Source organism: Dendrobates tinctorius, unplaced genomic scaffold (genome assembly GCF_039654945.1).
Source record: "Dendrobates tinctorius isolate UK_male_01 unplaced genomic scaffold, ASM3965494v1 ptg000075l, whole genome shotgun sequence".
NCBI lineage: Eukaryota > Metazoa > Chordata > Amphibia > Anura > Dendrobatidae > Dendrobates > Dendrobates tinctorius.
Genome location: NW_027361743.1, coordinates 7,511,766 through 7,531,601, shown reverse-complemented (window position 1 = coordinate 7,531,601; position 19,836 = coordinate 7,511,766). Strand labels below are relative to the sequence as shown.

Here is a 19,836-nt window from a genome sequence, read left to right as displayed (position 1 = left end):
TATTATAACAGATCTGTATAGAGTGAATATAACTTCCAAAAAGAAATAATGTTTCTAAAAACATCCCTGTGCGGAAATGACGATTATTATGGTGCCGAACTTAGGCACCGCCTCCTTCGATTTTCAATGTGCTGATTAGCTGGTGAATATGTCATTCATTCTAGTGACGTCAGCGGGCCTCTGCTTCCCTCTGGTGGTCAGTGGTGTGTACTGCGGCTTGTGCATCACGGGTGACACGGATTAGTACACACACAGCTGTTTCCCGGAAGAGAGATGGCGTCGGGTGTATTCAGCTCCAGGACGGTGAGATGGGTCTCTCTTTTCTTTTGTAGTGTCCAGAGAACTACAGGTCTCAGCATAACTGTGTTGCAGGCTGCATGGTCGTCGGAAGGGGAGGGAGGAGGCTGTGAAGGAGGAGATGAGCCCAGCTAAGTCCTGCGGGGCCAGGGGGGCTGCAGAAAAGACCCTGAATGCAATGATTAACCCTTCATTTTTGCATCTTTGAAGCAGCCGGCATCTATCGCTCCTGTCTGCCCTCCACCTGTGCACCGCCGCCCAGGAGGGGTTTGGACGGACTGGGGGGGTCCGGTGGGAGCGGTGGCTGCATCGTATCTTCTCGCATTAAATCTTTCTTTTTTTTCTTTCAGCCTCACAGTCCGCTATCGGGAACGTACAAAGGACTCGCCAGTAAGGATGCGGCCTCCTCCACGTCTTACTATTCCTACCCCAGAGGGAACCTGAGCGTCACCTCCGACCTGCAGCGTCCCCCCAGCAGAGCACCCCCGGCGTACCCCGAGAGCAACAGCAAAGGTGATGGCGCCACTGCAGACATACCGGTAGAGCGGCAGTGGGCGGCCGATAAGGGGCCTATCCCCAGCTGCACCCGTCCTGTCCGGGGTGTAAGTTGGGTATGTCACATCTTAGAACCATCCCTTGCTTGTTCAGCAGCGTGCCGCCCCCCTGCGTTCTGACCGAACCGTGCGCTCCTCTCTGCTGTCCTCTGCAGCCTCAGGAGGAGCGATCCGGCTTCAGAGCGGCGCAAGCAATCTCCGTGTTCTGCGCTTAGGAAGCCAGCCACCTCCTGATAGTTTGCGGTGGTGGTCAGTAACTCTGCTAACGACGATGTAGAGAAACCTCCTTTATGGGCTCTTTCAGATGATCTGTGATAATCGACCCGATGTCAGGTCGCGACGCACGGGCTCAGGACCTGAGTGTGATAGTGAAACACATTTCTATTAAGTGTCATGCTCGGGTCAGGAGATGTGCGACCGGTCCGTGTGATTATCACGGACCTCAGAATGAGCCTTAAGGCTTTGCCGAACGCACCTCAGCAGCAGCTACGTGTGAACATATAATGTCGCGAGCCTGCTCACTCAGCGATCTAGCCATGCCTTCACTAGCGCCGGGACGCAGCAAAGTCGTGTGCACTGCTCTAAATGTCCAAAAGCGTAGAGGAAAATTGTATTCAAAGCAATATAAATCTAACCCCTGTAATGTAGCATGAACTGCATTCAAAGCGATTGCCCACTTAAAACCATACAGATCATTCCCCTGGTGGTGGTGGTGGGAACTGCATTCAATGCGACTGCCCTTCATCGTGGCGTGTTCAGGTAGTGATCATCGTGTGGTCGCTGTCAGTCTCAGGACCCCCCACTGTGAATTAAAGGAGTATTCCTGTTGGAATAACTTCTCATTTATCCACTGGATAGGTGATGACTGCTTCTAGATTGGGGGTCCCCGACTGACAGCCAGAACCGGCACACGCTCAGCCCCTGCTCCATCCGTCCGTCCGGCACTGCTCCGTCAGCATTCAGCTATGGCCGCCGTGTATGTGCCCCATCCCTCTGACCGAATCCCTAATGATCGTGCCTGCATCCGGACAGTTATAGTCAGACGTGACGTCCTCATCCCTGATGCTGGAGTCAGCAGCACTGGACCACCCCTTTAATTGACCACCGGTGATGTAAAATGGCTTTTCGGTATCACTGAAGTGTAATCGTGGCACAATAAAGTCCTGCAGCTTTAATATCCTCCGTCACCAAGACCTCTGCTTGCTCTCAGTGAATGGAAACCTTCTCTTTCCTGCACTTTTACTTATCTGCCTCCTTGACTGATCACATGCAGTTATCAGTGGCCATTTTTGGCATGGCCGGCGGTGCCGGGAGTCAGATCCTGACGTGATGGGACACTTTATGGTGTTTGCAGTGGATTATTGCCATAATATGGATCCTATATCCGCACAGCATCAGACTGCTGCTCCTCCTTGACTGCAGCCGTATAAATAATTTCACAGCTCGGTCACCGATAGCGTGGCATTAAATATTCACAGCGTCGTCCTCATGGGAACAGGCCGCGTGTAGCGACAAGTGTGCCGCCAATGGGACCAGCGTCTTAAAGAAACACTACACCACAAGTCATTTTCTTCTCCGGTCACACCCAGAGTGGAAGCAAAAAATTCTGCTGATTCGCTTTGTTTTTTGCCCCAACATAAACAAATTAAAGAGCACCTGTCATGTCAGGATAAGGAGTCGTGTGCGTACGGGAGGAATAACGGCTGCCATGATGTCTCCCGTACACGGCGCTCACAGACACGGGGGGATTCCTGCTCTGATGTCTCTATGCAGCACCTGTGCAGCGGTATTATAGATGATGTTATACAGCAGTACTGAGCAGTGTAGCTGTGAATCCAGCTCTAGGATTTACTGAAAGCAGCCGCTCCCGTCTGTGTGTCTCCACCATCCTATTGTTATAGAATTCATTAAACTGCTGTAATCTGATCCCTCAGTGATCTGACCACTGCTTCTTTACGAACTAAATTTCCGTCTATTATTCGCAGCCATCATCTCGGCTTTGAAAAACCTTCAAGAAAAGATCCGTCAGCTGGAGCTAGAGAGGATAAAAGCCGAGGATAACATCAAGCTTCTGTCCAGGGAATCGAAGGACTACAAGCATCAGCTGGAAACACAGAGCCGGTCTACGGATCACATCCGAGATGACGTCTGCAGGCAGAACAGAGGTAATGACTCTGCTTGCATGTCTGTGTGATCACATCAGCCTGATTTTGACCTAGATTGTCCCTAGACACAATATTCTCTGTGCAGAACAACTTTGTCCTGATTTTTAGTATTTCTTCTCATTATTAATTAACCCTTTCCCTGTTGTGTTTTGCTTAGATCTCTCCCGGCAGCTGTCGGTGGCAGAATGTCGAGGCCGCCTTCTAGAGAAGCAGCTGGAGTATATGAAGAAAATGGTGCAGAACGCAGAATCCGAGAGGAACTCAGTCCTGGAAAAACAGGTACCTGGAGGTAGACACACAAATCCACGGGTACGTTACTAGCCAGCGAGGGGCTGATGGGTGGGTAACCTTAAAAGCTAGACATGATGTCAGCATGTTCTAAAATGGGAATATACCCCTTTTAAATTTAATCTTTTGAAGGCTTTTTTTTGGAAATTTTTGTAATTTATAACCTTTCGGTTGCTTTTTATATCGGTCATATATATATATTTTTTTTTTATTTGTGTGATATAAAATGGCCAAACTTTTCTTTACTTCTCTTTTTTTTTAATATTATCAGGTATCTCTGGAAGGAGACAAAGCTCTTGAAAAATCAAACCTACAAGCCAAGCTGGAAAAGCTGGACACACTGGAACAAGAATACTTAAAGCTGACCAACATGCAGGTGCTGGCCGAGGTCAGTGACTACAGAGGGGCGTACACCTCCAAATCCGGCAATACAGGGCGTCTACAGCGCAGGCGGACCGATCACAAAGGGGCAGAGCACAATTAAAGCCGAGCTCCGTTCTCTGGAACGGTCACAGCAGCCAGCCGGTTCCATAGGATTGGTGATGACTTGAGGATCGGCGCGTGTTACGAGGACGGAATTCCGAAAAGACTTTTCAGAATGGAGCGGAGGAGGTCCAATACCTGCCACTGATTCTTTTTTTTTCTCTATGGGACTGCCAGGAAAACGCCGAGAACTGTTCTCGTTCTCTTTTTTTTTTTTTTGACAGCCCCATATAGGATGAATTGATTGATGGTACGTGTGGGCTGCTCCTGTGTTTGATATGGGCTCAGGATCTGGGCCCCTGTCGTCGGGTGCGGCCTCGGGATCTGGGCCCCTGTCGTCGGGTGCGGCCTCGGGATCTGGGCCCCTGTCGTCGGGTGCGGCCTCGGGATCTGGGCCCCTGTCGTCGGGTGCGGCCTCGGGATCTGGGCCCCTGTCGTCGGGTGCGGCCTCGGGAAGTGGGCCCCTGTCGTCGGGTGCGGCCTCGGGAAGTGGGCCCCTGTCGTCGGGTGCGGCCTCGGGAAGTGGGCCCCTGTCGTCGGGTGCGGCCTCGGGAAGTGGGCCCCTGTCGTCGGGTGCGGCCTCGGGAAGTGGGCCCCTGTCGTCGGGTGCGGCCTCGGGAAGTGGGCCCCTGTCGTCGGGTGCGGCCTCGGGAAGTGGGCCCCTGTCGTCGGGTGCGGCCTCGGGAAGTGGGCCCCTGTCGTCGGGTGCGGCCTCGGGAAGTGGGCCCCTGTCGTCGGGTGCGGCCTCGGGAAGTGGGCCCCTGTCGTCGGGTGCGGCCTCGGGAAGTGGGCCCCTGTCGTCGGGTGCGGCCTCGGGAAGTGGGCCCCTGTCGTCGGGTGCGGCCTCGGGAAGTGGGCCCCTGTCGTCGGGTGCGGCCTCGGGAAGTGGGCCCCTGTCGTCGGGTGCGGCCTCGGGAAGTGGGCCCCTGTCGTCGGGTGCGGCCTCGGGAAGTGGGCCCCTGTCGTCGGGTGCGGCCTCGGGAAGTGGGCCCCTGTCGTCGGGTGCGGCCTCGGGAAGTGGGCCCCTGTCGTCGGGTGCGGCCTCGGGAAGTGGGCCCCTGTCGTCGGGTGCGGCCTCGGGAAGTGGGCCCCTGTCGTCGGGTGCGGCCTCGGGAAGTGGGCCCCTGTCGTCGGGTGCGGCCTCGGGAAGTGGGCCCCTGTCGTCGGGTGCGGCCTCGGGAAGTGGGCCCCTGTCGTCGGGTGCGGCCTCGGGAAGTGGGCCCCTGTCGTCGGGTGCGGCCTCGGGAAGTGGGCCCCTGTCGTCGGGTGCGGCCTCGGGAAGTGGGCCCCTGTCGTCGGGTGCGGCCTCGGGAAGTGGGCCCCTGTCGTCGGGTGCGGCCTCGGGAAGTGGGCCCCCGTCGTCGGGTGCGGCCTCGGGATCTGGGCCCCCGTCGTCGGGTGCGGCCTCGGGATCTGGGCGCCCGTCGTCGGGTACGGCCTCGGGATCTGGGCGCCCGTCGTCGGGTACGGCCTCGGGATCTGGGCCCCTGCCGTCGGGTACGGCCTCGGGATCTGGGCCCCTGCCGTCGGGTACGGCCTCGGGATCTGGGCCCCTGCCGTCGGGTACGGCCTCGGGATCTGGGCCCCTGCCGTCGGGTACGGCCTCGGGATCTGGGCCCCTGCCGTCGGGTACGGCCTCGGGATCTGGGCCCCTGCCGTCGGGTACGGCCTCGGGATCTGGGCCCCTGCCGTCGGGTACGGCCTCGGGATCTGGGCCCCTGCCGTCGGGTACGGCCTCGGGATCTGGGCCCCTGCCGTCGGGTACGGCCTCGGGATCTGGGCCCCTGCCGTCGGGTACGGCCTCGGGATCTGGGCCCCTGCCGTCGGGTACGGCCTCGGGATCTGGGCCCCTGCCGTCGGGTACGGCCTCGGGATCTGGGCCCTTGCCGTCGGGTGCGGCCCCGGGAAGTGGGCCCCGGCACAAGCGGGATCCATAAATAATTAAATAATGTTGGAAGGTTTAATTTTTTTTCTCTTGCAAATTAACCACGCTTGGACTTTTTTTTTTTTTCCTGCTGTTTGCCAATACATTGAATGGTGAAGTGAGTGGCCGCCATTCAAAGCTGCAACTCGTCCCACAAAAAAAGCCCTCGTACGGCTATATCAGCAGAAACCTGATGGCTCATGGAAGAAGGAGAGAAAAATAAAAGCCGGAAGTGCAAAAATATGTAAAAAAAAAAAAAAAAAGGGGTGGACTGTGGAGATGAACCCTTTTAGGTCTGGAGAAAGACTCCATCAAATATTTACATTTATTTATTTTTCTTTTAAGAATAAAATCCGTTATATTGAGCAAAAGCTGCGAGAAGAGGAACATCAGCGGAAACTGGTCCAGGAGAAAGCGGCTCAGGTAAGAGGGTGATGATGATTTATGAAGGGGCCGTCCAGCAGTGGTCCACATAAAAAGTTACCTTTTATGCCAAGTTCTCGGCTGGTGCTAACCTCGTGCCACTTCTTGTTTCGCAGCTGCAGACAGGTCTGGAGACAAATCGTATTCTGCTCAAGTCTTTAACTCCTCCGACAAAGCAGGAGAACGTGAAGCGTCGAACGTCACACGTCGACAAGGTGATAACCGAGCCTCTTATTCATCTAGGCATGGAGAACCACGGGTAGCATGGTGATAAGGCAGCTAAAAATTAGAAAAAATCAAGTATGTAAACAATTTGAGCGCAGCTCTGGTCATAGTGTAGTGGCTGCTGCTGGGTACTGCGGCACGGCTCTGTGCTGCACCATGAACTGACTGCTGAGCGCAGCTCTGGTCATAGTGTAGTGGCTGCTGCCGGGTACTGCGGCACGGCTCTGTGCTGCACCATGAACTGACTGCTGAGTGCAGCAGTGGTCATAGTGTAGTGGCTGCAGCCGGGTACTGCGGCTCGGCTCTGTGCTGCACCATGAACTGACTGCTGAATGCAGCTCTGGTCATAGTGTAGTGGCTGCTGCCGGGTACTGCTGCTCGGCTCTGTGCTGCACCATGAACTGACTGCTGAACGCAGCTCAGGTCATAGTGTAGTGGCTGCTGCCGGGTACTGCGGCACGGCTCTGTGCTGCACCATGAATTGACTGCTGAACGTAGCTCTGGTCATAGTGTAGTGGCTGCTGCCGGGTACTGCTGGTCGGCTCTGTGCTGCACCATGAACTGACTGCTGAACGCAGCTCAGGTCATAGTGTAGTGGCTGCTGCCGGGTACTGTGGCACGGCTCTATGCTGCACCATGAACTCACTGCTGAGCGCAGCTCTGGTCATAATGTAGTGGCTGCTGCCGGGTACTTCGGCACGACTCTGTGCTGCACCCTGAACTGACTGCTGAGCGCAGCTCTGGTCATAGTGTAGTGGCTGCTGCTGGGTACTGCGGCATAGTTCTGTGCTGCACCATGAACGGACTGCTGAGCGCAGCTCTGGTCGTAATGTTTGCATGCAGCTGCAAAAATGGCTGAACAGTGGGGGTCTCCAGTTGTCAGACTTGCACCGATCCGATATTGATGAGCTATCCTATAGACAGGTCATCCACACCATAACCCTTGATAATTGCTTTACTTAATCTCCAGAGCATATATACAGTCATATGTAAAAGTTTGGGCATCCCTATTAATGTTAACCTTTTTTCTTTATAACAATTTTGGTTTTTGCAACAGCTATTTCAGTTTCATATATCTAATTACTGATGGACTCGGTTATATTTCTGGATTCAAATGAGGTTTATTGTACTAACAAAAAATGTGCAATCTGCATTTAAACAAAATTTGACCGGTGCAAAAGTATGGGCACCCTTATCATTTTCTTGATTTGAACACTCCTAACTACTTTTTACTGACTTCCTGAAGCACTAAATTGGTTTTGTAACCTCATTGAGCTTTGAACTTCATAGCCAGGTGTATCAAATCATGAGAAAAGGTATTTAAGGTGGCCACTTGCAAGTAGTTCTCCTATTTGATTCTCCTATGAAGAGTGGCATCATTGGCTCCTCAAAACAACTCTCAAATGATCTGAAAACAAAGATTATTCAACATAGCTTTTCAGGGGAAGGATACAAAAAGTTGTCTCAGAGATTTAACCTGTCAGTTTCCACTGTGAGGAACATAGTAAGGAAATGGAAGAACACAGGTACAGTTCTTGTTAAGCCCAGAAGTGGCAGGCCAAGAAAAATATCAGAAAGGCAGAGAAGAAGAATGCTGAGAACAGTCAAGGACAATCCACAGACCACCTCCAAAGACCTGCAGCATCATCTTGCTGCAGATGGTGTCACTGTGCATCAGTCAACAATACAGCGCACTTTGCACAAGGAGAAGCTGTATGGGAGAGTGATGCGAAAGAAGCCGTTTCTGCAAGCACGCCACAAACAGAGTCGTCTGAGGTATGCAAAAGCACATTTGGACAAGCCAGTTACATTTTGGAAGAAGGTCCTGTGGACTGATGAAACAAAGATTGAGTTGTTTGGTCATACAAAAAGGCGTTATGCATGGAGGCTAAAAAACACAGCATTCCAAGAAAAACACTTGCTACCCACAGAAAAATTTGGTGGAGGTTCCATCATGCTTTGGGGCTGTGTGGCCAATGCCAGCATCGGGAATCTTGTTAAAGTTGAGGGCCGCATGGATTCAACTCAGTATCAGCAGATTCTTGACAATAATGTGCAAGAATCAGTGACGAAGTTGAAGTTACGCAGGGGATGGATATTTCAGCAAGACAATGATCCAAAACATGGCTCCAAATCTACTCAGGCATTCATGCAGAGGAACAATTACAATGTTCTGGAATGGCCATCCCAGTCCCCAGACCTGAATATCATTGAACATCTGTGGGATGATTTGAAGCGGGCTGTCCATGCTCGGCGACCATCAAACTTAACTGAACTGGAATTGTTTTGTAAACAGGAATGGTCACAAATACCTTCATCCAGGATCCAGGAACTCATTAATAGCTACAGGAAGCGACTAGAGGCTGTTATTTTTGCAAAAGGAGGATCTACAAAATATTAATGTCACTTTTATGTTGAGGTGCCCATACTTTTGCATCGGACAAATTTTGTTTAAGAACAGATTGCACATTTTCTGTTAGTACAATAAAACTCATTTGAATCCAGAAATATAACTGAGTCCATCAGTTATTAGATATATGAAACTGAAATAGCTGTTGCAAAAAACAAAATTGTTATAAAGAAAAAAGGTTAACATTAATAGGGGTGCCCAAACTTTTACATATGACTGTATATATAATTTTTATCCTCTTTCTGTAGGTTGTCGGGGGAGTTCATGTGTCACAGTGTGCAGGGACAAGCTTCTATTTATTACTATTGCAGTCCAATAATCCAGAACATCTGGTAATTTGGACCCTATTATGCCCTGTTATTCTTTGGTGAAATAATTTTTCTTTATTTCAGAAGGGTGACCATCAGAGCTGCAGCCATACACAGCCTCACTACAGGCTAAGCCTGGGAGACGTGCCTTTTGTTGCTGGAAAGGTGAGCAATATGGTGGAGAAATCAATAATATCAGTCTGCACAGTCCCCCGGCTTTACTAATCCATATGGTGAAGAATGTAACGAGAGCTAGACCCCAAGATCGAGGCGATCATTGCTGTCTGTGCTTGTTTCCTTATTGTCGCCCTCCAGTGGTGAATTGTGGAACTTGCACTTGGGATGTTCCAGGAGTGAAATATATTTGCATACAGTTTTGTTTATGTTTTTTTTTTTTGTTCTCAGTCTACTGCTCCTAGTCACTCTGTACGAGCCAACGTGCAACACGTCCTTCATCTGATGAAGCAGCACAATAAAGTCTTCTGCAACGAGCGGGTTGTGAGCGATCAGGCTATAGAGTGGAAAGGAGGGGACGTCAGGTGGACTGATCATGTGGCGACGTCCTCCTCATCGTATCGGGAGCTCTCTGAGGTTCTGCTCATGCTCGAAGATGAATTTGGGCAGATGAGTTTGTGAGTATTGATGGTAGGGGCCTGTGCCGAAGATGGGGGGTGGGATTGTACACGAGGGAGGTGGGTGAACTTTGCTTATTATAAGAAAGCTAGTTTTCTCGTGAAATTAGCGCCAATTGTATACCATTATAATAGTATGTCTTATCCATTCTCCAAAAATCTACCAGTCCCCATAGTACTGCGCTTCTCTCCAGGTTTTCTTGTCACCCTGAAGCTGTAGAGTTCAGGTCTGAAGAAACACAGCCAGTCTGTAATCAGAACGTAAAACCTGCATGTGTGAAATGAGCCTTAGACTGCTTGTGCTTGGTGATGTTAGCAGGTCTGGTCTGCTAATACAGATGTCTTGTCTTTATCATTGTGAACAGGGAATAAAACCGGCCTTTTTACACATCAAGTCAGTCATAAGCCAAGTAAAGGGAATATGTCTCATGATAATGAGAGTTCTGAAAAGTCTTCTGCAAAGACCAGTAAAATAGCCCCAGCGGCCATGATGAAAATTGTAAGATTACTTTTTTTTTTTTTTTTTTAACTATCCTTAAAGGCAGCCGGTCACCCCAAACTTACTGCAAACCGACCACATATCCTTGTCTCCTCTGCCATCACTTCAGAGCAATAGAGAACTCATAGATCCTTCTCCCCTCGCTGCTGACGTCGCTACTCACGTGATTTGCATGCTCTTTTCTGAACAGAAACCGAGATCAAAAAATGGAGATTTATGATCAGGAAGGGCTGTCTGGAAAATTAGGTGTCAATCAGTGAAGAAGGGGGGGTAGCCATAATCTAAATAACTGGGTGGAATGGTGCGTCAAAACATTTATCAATGCCAAGGGGGCATCTGCCTCTAACAGCAGCAACTAGAGCGACCTCTGCTTGTACCAGCACCCTTAGGTTACCATGGGCAGGTTGATCGTCTAAATGGTTGCCATTTCGGTCCTCCTTTTTTTTTCCGGACGCCCAACAGATTAAACGTAATTTACGACACAAGTGGTGCAAATGACAACCGACCGGAGTAACCTTTGCTTGGGTTGGCGTCGAGCACATTAAAGAGCTTGCGCGCCCCTTAATTAGTTTTTGCACATCTTATTCCATTGCACTGTACAAAATGCAAGTCTTGTGGTTGGAGACAATTTTTAATGCCTGTATTTGGGGCTAAAAATCATATTTGCCATTGGGTTTCATTAAAAATCTAGCCTAGTTTGGTTTCTACAGCTTCTGCATCACCGCGTCTGTTGCCGGCTGCAGAATGAGGCAAGTCAGAATCCATCAGCGAGCGTATTCACATTGGACGATGCAGAATTTCTAACGCTTATCTGTCTGTTTCTGAGCACCTCTCAGCCGATTTATGACCAGGGACCACATCAAAGTTGAACACGTAGAGACACAAAGAGCAGGTAAAAGCCGAACTGTGCAAAACCCGTAATGAAGCCCAATTGCAAAAAAATGATTTGTAGTTCCAAATACACACCTCTCCCCAAATAATGGGGACCACGACCGTACAGAAAAAGGAGATGATGCTGGGGAAGGAGATGAGACGTGATCTGGGATTTCTCTCTTCCACTAGTGATCACCAGGAGCTGGTGAAGCAGATGAATGAAGCTCATTCTCAGCGGCTCAAAGAAGATGTAGAGGAAGAACTGGACGTCCTGGTGAGGAGAATGGAGGCAAAAGCCGATCAGATCACCAAAGTACGCAAGCACCAAGCCACAGTGAGTGTTTATATATTCTGGTTGTAGATTAATTTTTTTAATTTTCCATACCTGATTACAGGGGCGGCCATATTGCCCGAGTCGCTGCCGCTGTTAGAGTTCCGGGACGTAGTGTACGGCCGTCACCTAGAACCATCCTAGGTCATAATAGTCTGGATATGTTCATTGGCTTCTAAGGGAGAGTTTTCTGGGCATGTGCTGACTGTGCAGAGGTCACAGTGCGGAGAGGGGGAGGAGGTGATCTGTGATATTGCCGTCGTGAGTATATCTGATATCCGTGTACAGATTCATTCTGGGTTATCTATATAGCATCAGTCTCATTATCATTTTAGTCCTGCCTCTGCTGATAATGAGACTGCTGAGAAGTGATCTCTACAGAACAGGAAGTGTCAGCTTCTTAGGAAGCTCTGCGTGAAAACTGCAAGAGTTCAAGAATTTTGATAGAACATTATGATAATATACTTAACTTTTTATTGTCCAGATCCTTTTTTTTTTTTTTTTAAATTACATCTGAGTATATTATTAAAAAAATAACATTAATTTTAACTATAGGTCATTTGAAAATTAAGGGGACAAGCCCTGTAATACGGGATAAGTCCATTTTGTAAGATGGCCACGAATCGCTGATCTTGCTGCTGGTGGGCGACCAGTGTGACCCGATGGGAAAAGTGTAAGTTTAGCCTGTAGCTACCGATCGGACTTCATCTCTTCTTCTTTCTCTGCACACAGCTTGCGAAATTACTGAAGGAGACCAAGCTGAAAAAGAAAAATTCTTACGAGTCTTCCAAAACCATTCGTAGCGTAAAAGACAAGCAGGCGACCAAACGAGACCCCAACAGAGCGAGTCCGGGAGAGAAGAGCAGGAAGAGTCTGCAGTTACTGCGAGAGATGCAGACGCTGCAGGGCTCGCTACAGCGGGACGACGTGCACTGGGAATGACGCGCGCTGCCGACCTCTGGGGGGGGGGACAGAGACTGGAGCTACGATGCAGCGTCTGTTCACCGTGATATTAGGAATAAAGTGATCGTCTTCCAGATCTCCTGCAGGTGGCGCTCATCCTGAATGCATTGCATTCTTATATATCCCGGATCCTTAAAGGGGTTGTCCATTAACATCATATTAATGACACACCTACATGAGGTCACTGAGGGTCTGACACCTGGCACCCCAACTAATCAGCTGTCGCTCTGTCAGATATAAACACACGGAACCTAGCTGAAAAGCGCATCTTAATGCGTAGCTGCCACTGCTGGGTACTGCAGAACAGATCCTGTAGGATAAGGTCATCAGTATGATGTGACCGGACAACCCCTTTAATAAGGGGGTGAAGCCTTTGGATTTAATTAGAAACTGTCTGGAGTATTTCATCGCTTCCATCCTAGAGAATCGGGTGAGGGGTCACGACTTGGGTATGTCAGGAGTTGTAGTTTGGAAAAACCAAAAGGATTATCTAGGATTAGAACAACTTGACTGCTGTCTTCCTAAAGAGAAAAAAAAAAAAAAACCAGCGCCACCTCTGTCCACAGGATGCCTGAGGTATTGCAGTTTAGTACAATTTACTTGAGCAGAGCTGACACAAGCCATGGAGAGGAGCCGCACTATGAATGAAAGAAAGCAGACGTGCTGTTCTAATCCTGGTTAATACGGCTATGTACTGATCCTGCCTGAACAAAACTGACCGGACAAACCACGGGCAGCAGCAATTATTGCAGCCAGGTATGTTTTACTCTGAATTACTGCGGAATCTCAGGAAAAACAGACTTAGAAAATCCGACCAAAGACTTGTGATTCTTGGAAGGACTAGTGCAAGGAAGGTCCCAGACTACTTCTTCCCCAGACTGACAGGTCTGTGTGTGTGTGTATCTGGGGAGACACCAGTCAGATGGCGACCTGTTTTTCAAAGTAAGTTTTTTTTCTTAACTGCCACAGAGATTGAGTAAAACATAAATGGCTGCAATAAGGCTGCCAGTGTCCGATTCCCGCTGCCTGTGGTTTGTGCAGTATGAATTTCTTGTAAAGCTCTTTGGCTCCTGAGGAAGTGGAGAAACGCTAGCAGGTAAAAGTGCAGCAACAGCTGGAAAGCTTAGGCCTCAGCCAGATAGTCCCTCTCTGCATCTGTGTGCTGTTTTACATTTTCCATAATTTTTGGACCTCGTGGCCATTCCCTATGAAGCTCTTTTGGCCCTTTTTTTTTTTTTTTTTAAAGCATCTTGCTAAAAAGGAGCCCTGAGGAAGGTGGCGAAACGCTGACAGGTAAAAGTGCAGCAACAGCTGGAGAGCTTAGGCCTCATTCAGATGTCGTGCTGCATTACATTTTTGGTCCGCGTTTCCATTTTTCTCAAATATAGAATTTTCCGAGCTTCCACCCGTTACACTGTAAAAACTCGACATCACTTGCAGATTTTTAATTTTTTTTTCCATAGCCTTATCGATTTGAATGAGTGAGTTTGATCCAAAATTACTTTTTTTTGAACACGAGAAAAATCCCATGATCAGGAAGGCAGTGTCAGTATCGTTCCCCCCCAGGGCGGCCTCGTGCTCATCCACACGGGCGGCACTGCATGGAGCTTGCACTTAGTAGTTCAGGAATCCTATAGTTCATGGAAAAACTTGGTATTTGCGGATTATATCCGATTCCGTGCGTTGTATAGATGCTGTAAATGCTGCTGTACACTCGGCTCCTCCTCGGGTACCTCGTGGGGCGTCGCACTCAGTATAACTTTTTTCTACACTGGTACTTTATACATTTTTCTGCAATACAGAGCGTTTTACCTGCAGTCAATCACCCGTTATTAGACTTCCTCATGTCAGTTTTTGGGCAAGATGGATGAAGTAGCATGGTGACCACTTCAGGAGCGGTCACCCAGCTTTCCTACAGTCCAAAATGATAGATTCACCCTTTTTATGATGTCCAGTGCACAGTCTGACAAAACTTGGGTGTTCACTTCAAAGGGGGTTGGTTATCATCGCGGTCCTTGTCTATAACTGCTCGGCTTGTGACCGCTGCAGCCAGTCTTACTGGCAGGCATGACGCCAGCTGCTGGCACACTTCTGCTGCACATAATCCCATAGTCATGTGTTGCACCACTGGCATCGTGGCTGCCAAGCTGGGTTCACCCATCTTTCCCAGAAACGTGTCGAATGGAGGAGAATGAGGGAAATGCTGAAATTTCATGTCGGATTTTTATTTTTTTTGTTTCTTTAGTTACTGATAAAATCCTGACATTCTGCTGTAACACTTCTGTTGTGTTTGTATCCTACTTATTTATAGGGACATGTGGAGGCTTTTCGTTACATTGTGTCAGGTCGGTGTGGAATTATAATAAGCTCCTCATCAGCTGGGGTTTTTTTATTTTTTTTCTCATAATTTTTGCAGTTTTTGCAGCAAATTCATCAAAACGCGGTGCACAATGTTTGGTGAAATTAGCGCAAATGCAAAGATGCTTTTTTTTTTTTTTTAAGTGTCGCACAAGCCGTTCGGCTTTAAAGTGTTTTACCTTTTGAGTCTTTAATTGCACAAAAAAAAAAATCAGAATTTTTACCCTAATAAGGTAATGCATTTGCTCAAAAGTTTTGCGTTATTTGGTCAAGTCTAGAAGGATGAATTAATTGGCTGACAACATGCAGATAATGAAAACCCAAGGCTGAAAAAGCCATAACAAACATGGCCCAAACAGAAAGTGCCTAAAATCCTTCCTTCTACTAAACCCCCCTCCAAAAAACACAGGGTTGTAAGATTATGCCCTGAATTGTTTTTGCAGACACCAAAAAAACGGATGTCTTTCAAGTTCCTCCCGTATTTAACGGAGACTCACGGAAACTAAGGCTCTGCTAGACGCCTCCGGTGGCTGCTTATCTGCAGTTAGAACGAAGGCTTGGACATGTTGAAATAGTTCTGCCCGATCCTTCCTTTCTCATTCAACATCTAGGGGAGAATCGGGACACTCCTATGCACAAAATAGGCGACTGAGCGAAAAATATAGTCAAGCCCCCGCAACTGTTCGACAGCCACAAGACATGCAGCCACGGGGACTCGAGCACACCTGAGACACTCGGCTAGCACCCGAGCATGCTCAGATAACACCTTATCCCAGCATGTTCACTCATCACTACTGGATGCCGCCAAATCCCCCCCCAAAAAAATTAGCGGATTAACGATAAGAAAAACTGTAGGGGCATATTAATAAGTGCCCTCCAGTGATCAGCTGATCATAGGGGTCCCACTGCTGAGACCCTCCATCCCCCATGATGATTGAGAAAGAGGTGCGCAGCATAGACTCCCTGCAGTTTCTACATAGTAAGCAACACAGATTTTGTAAAAACAGGCTGCACCTAATAAACCGGACTCATACGCGTCTATGAGGCTGTACGCTCTGGTCTGAAGACCTTCGGTCAGTCCAGGCATTGCTGACTGTGACCCATGATATATTACCGGCGGCCTTCATGGATTATTGCGTTGGAAAAAAAATCTCCTTATTTCGCTGTGTTCCTAATAAACATTTGCAGTTTACTAATTTACATGTATTTCTGAAGATGTCCTGATATTTGTGCAGTCTAGGAGCTCTTACTTCTAGGAGAGTGTTTCCTACATCGACATGGCTGACTGCTGGATTTTAATAACTCGGCCTGCCCCTCTCTGTCTTGGCTGGGTCATAGAAGGAGGCTGGCTTAGCTATTGAAATGAGCCAGCCTCCTTCATGTGAGCAAGTGCCAACGCACGGAGTACACCGCAGTCCCAGCACCTCCAGCTCCGCTCCTTTCATCTCAAGATTCCCCATATATTTTGTTTTATTATTTTACAATCTGGACATATCTAAAGATTTGTATTTTTTTTTACGGAGATATAATAAACACTAAGATCATTTGAAGCATAATGTCACAGATATGTTAAAAATGTAACTTTGCTGCATATTTAAAATGGAATTATGTAAACTTTCTGGAATTTTCCAGTCATCATTTTCATGATGTTTGTGGTCACTGAATGTAAACTTTGCAACTTTTTTTTGTTTTCATATTGCGAGGCTGAAACAGTCTTGGTGCTTTCGTCTATCATTATCATCCCTAATGTAAGGTCCACAGGATTAAGGATTCTACTTTGATGTGTCTGTATAGTGCACTTTTCTTTTCTCCTGACAAATCGGATTATATGTAATGTGTTCTGGCTTGCACTATGTAAATAAACCAATGTATGGATGAATGGTACACCCATAATGTGCTGCTGTCCACCTTATGTTCCCTCCAAGACTACAAACTCCAAGTTGATCAGGCCAAGGGTAAAGTGTTGCCCTATCAGGTTACTGCGACTCTTTTTGCTAGTGTCCATGTTGGTGCTTCATGGTAGTCGTACCCAGGACCTGCAAATTTCTTTCGATGGTGTTTGAATTCTGGCATCCTGGGCCCTCTCCGTAACATTCCCACACACACATTGCCCCTCTCCACAATATTCCCACCGCGCACACTGCCCCTCTCCACAATATTCCCACCGCGCACACTGCCCCTCTCCACAATATTCCCATCGCGCACACTGCCCCTCTCCACAATATTCCCACCGCCCCTCTCTACAATATTCCCACTGTGCACACTGCCCCTCTCTACAATATTCCCACCGCGCTCACTGCCCCTCTCCACAATATTCACACTGCCCCTCTCCACAATATTCCCACCGCGCACACTGCCCCTCTCCACAATATTCCCACCGCGCACACTGCCCCTCTCCACAATATTCCCACCGCGCACACTGCCCCTCTCTACAATATTCCCACCGCGCACACTGCCCCTCTCTACAATATTCCCACCGCGCACACTGCCCCTCTCTACAATATTCCCACCGCGCACACTGCCCCTCTCCACAATATTCCCACCGCGCACACTGCCCCTCTCCACAATATTCCCATCGCGCACACTGCCCCTCTCCACAATATTCCCACCGCCCCTCTCTACAATATTCCCACTGTGCACACTGCCCCTCTCTACAATATTCCCACCGCGCTCACTGCCCCTCTCCACAATATTCCCACCGCGCACACTGCCCCTCTCCACAATATTCCCATCGCGCACACTGCCCCTCTCCACAATATTCCCACCGCGCACACTGCCCCTCTCCACAATATTCCCACCGCGCACACTGCCCCTCTCCACAATATTCCCACCGCGCACACTGCCCCTCTCCACAATATTCCCACCGCGCACACTGCCCCTCTCTACAATATTCCCACCGCGCACACTGCCCCTCTCTACAATATTCCCACCGCGCACACTGCCCCTCCACAATATTCCCATCGCGCACACTGCCCCTCTCCACAATATTCACACTGTGCACACTGCCCGTTTCCATAAAATTCCCCCCACACTGCCCCTCTCCATAATATTCCCTCCAGAGTAACTGTCTCTATCCACAATATTCCCCACACACCACACTACCCTTCTCCATAATATTCCCCCCACACTCACTGTGCCTCTCCATATTATCCACCCTCCATACACACTGCCCTTCTCCCTATTACCCTCTCCATAATATTCAACCCACACACACTGCCCCGCTCCATAATATTCCCCCCCACACTCACTCTGCCTCTCCATATTATCCACCCTCTACACACACTGCCCTTCACCCTATTTCCCTCTCCATAATATTCCCCCCACACACACTGCCCCGCTTCATAAAATTCCCCCCACACGCTGCCTCTTACTGACGTCACAATACCCGGGTGATGTCATGTAAAACCTGGCCACAAGTCCTCATGTGACGTCGTCTCGTGCTGTAGAATGCTTGCATATACAGTCATGGCTGAAAGTGTTGGTGCCCTTTAAGTTTTTTCAGGAAATAAGTATTTCTTCCAGAAAATTATTACAATTATACATGTTTATTTCTTTTGTGTGTGATTTGAACATTCCTACCCCCCAAAATGGGACACACTAAAGTGTTGACACCCTCAACTTTATATCTGGTTGCACACCTTTTAGAATGCCTGCAATCAATCACTTCCTGTAACCATCAAGAAGCTTCTTACACCTCTCAACTGAAATTCTGGACCACTCTTCTTTTGCAAACTGCTCCAGGTCTCTCATCCTAGAAGGCGCCTTTTGCCAACAGCAATTTGAAGATCTCCCCACAGGTAATCAATGGGATTTTGATCCGGACTCATTGCTGCCATTTCAAAACTCTCCAGCACTTTGTTTCCATCCATTCCTGGGGGCTTATTGAAATGTTTGGGGTCACTGTCCTGCTGGAAGACCCATTACCTACGACACAAACCCAGCTTTCTGACGCTGGGCACTACATTGTGACCCAAAATCCTATGGTTATTTTCAGATTTCGTGATGCCTTGAACACAGTCAAAGCACCCAGTGCTAGCAAAACACCTTTGAACTGCCACCATATTTGACTGTAGGTACTGTGTTGTTTTAATTGTAGGCCTCATTCTCTTAGCCTTCATTGGGGGACACAGAAACCATGGGTAATATGCTGCCACCTGGAGGCTGACACTAAGAATACATGCAAGTGCAGGTGCAGACGGCCGTATTATTGTTCCAAGTGCAATCCAACAAAACATTGGATCGCACCAGGACCAATGTTATACTATGGGGCTTTGCACGTATAATTTTTGTTCCTTGTACAGAATTTGTCCAAGGAAAAAGTAATCTGATATTTGGATTGCACTCGGCCATGCAATTCAAGTAAGTGCGTGGAAACCATCAGACTGCACTCGGATGATATCTGAATGCAGTCTGATTTCCATGCACTGACAATTGAGAAGATGACATTTTTTTCATCTGATCTGATTGTCATTTGCATAGTCATTGCAATTCTCTCAGATAAATCTGCATCTGTCTACAGTATACAAGCTCTTATTTTTTTTTCTAAGTCTCTTCCCAAACTGTCTACCCCTGGCCTGCCGACACCCAACTATTTAGGAAGAGAAGAAAAACAAAGAGGGTGCTTTGTCCCAAATGTTTCGCCACTCCAGTTAGTTAATACAGGGCTCTCGCTAAATACAGACATGGGTGTCAATCACCTGTAGCGGCGTTGAGCCGAACTAGTTTTCTCTTTACCGAACATCTTTTACTTATTTTCTCCGTTTCTTTTTTGTATTCCTTTTCCGTGTTCAGTTCTGACCGTTTTTTTAATGTCTATGGACATGGGCACACGTCAATTTGACGCCAGTTTTCCTCTAGTATCAGTAAAAGAAGAAAAAAAAACAAGATACAAAAAAGTACATGAGAAACCAGGGGGGCTTGGTCTGATCCAAAATACAACAATAAAGATCAAACTCCTGACGTATCTCGGTTCTCGATGCTTCATCAGGGGCGACTATTAATCTGAAGGGTTAAAGTAAGATGTTATTGACCCAGATTACGCTAAAGGGAACCTTTCAGCCGGTCATTCCACACCAAACTAATGCGATCTAAACAACGGAAATT

At 48.4% G+C, this 19,836-nt stretch overlaps 1 protein-coding gene across 2 annotated transcripts; it reads left to right on the top strand.

Moving 5' to 3' along the window:
- The first annotated feature begins 147 nt into the window (after positions 1 to 147).
- On the top strand, positions 148 to 16,626 carry CEP57 (centrosomal protein 57). 2 transcript variants are annotated; one of them, XM_073582959.1, is made up of 11 exons: positions 148 to 303; positions 648 to 810; positions 2,837 to 3,016; positions 3,174 to 3,295; positions 3,576 to 3,692; positions 6,057 to 6,134; positions 6,251 to 6,349; positions 9,165 to 9,242; positions 9,483 to 9,709; positions 11,271 to 11,415; positions 12,145 to 16,626. In XM_073582959.1, the coding sequence occupies exons 1-11, from the start codon at positions 274 to 276 to the stop codon at positions 12,352 to 12,354; spliced, it is 1,449 nt and encodes a 482-aa protein (XP_073439060.1). In that variant the 5' UTR covers positions 148 to 273; the 3' UTR covers positions 12,355 to 16,626. The 2 variants fall into 2 exon arrangements, with proteins under 2 accessions (XP_073439060.1, XP_073439059.1); XM_073582958.1 differs by having other exon boundaries at positions 9,162 to 9,242.
- Positions 16,627 to 19,836: the final 3,210 nt, after the last annotated feature.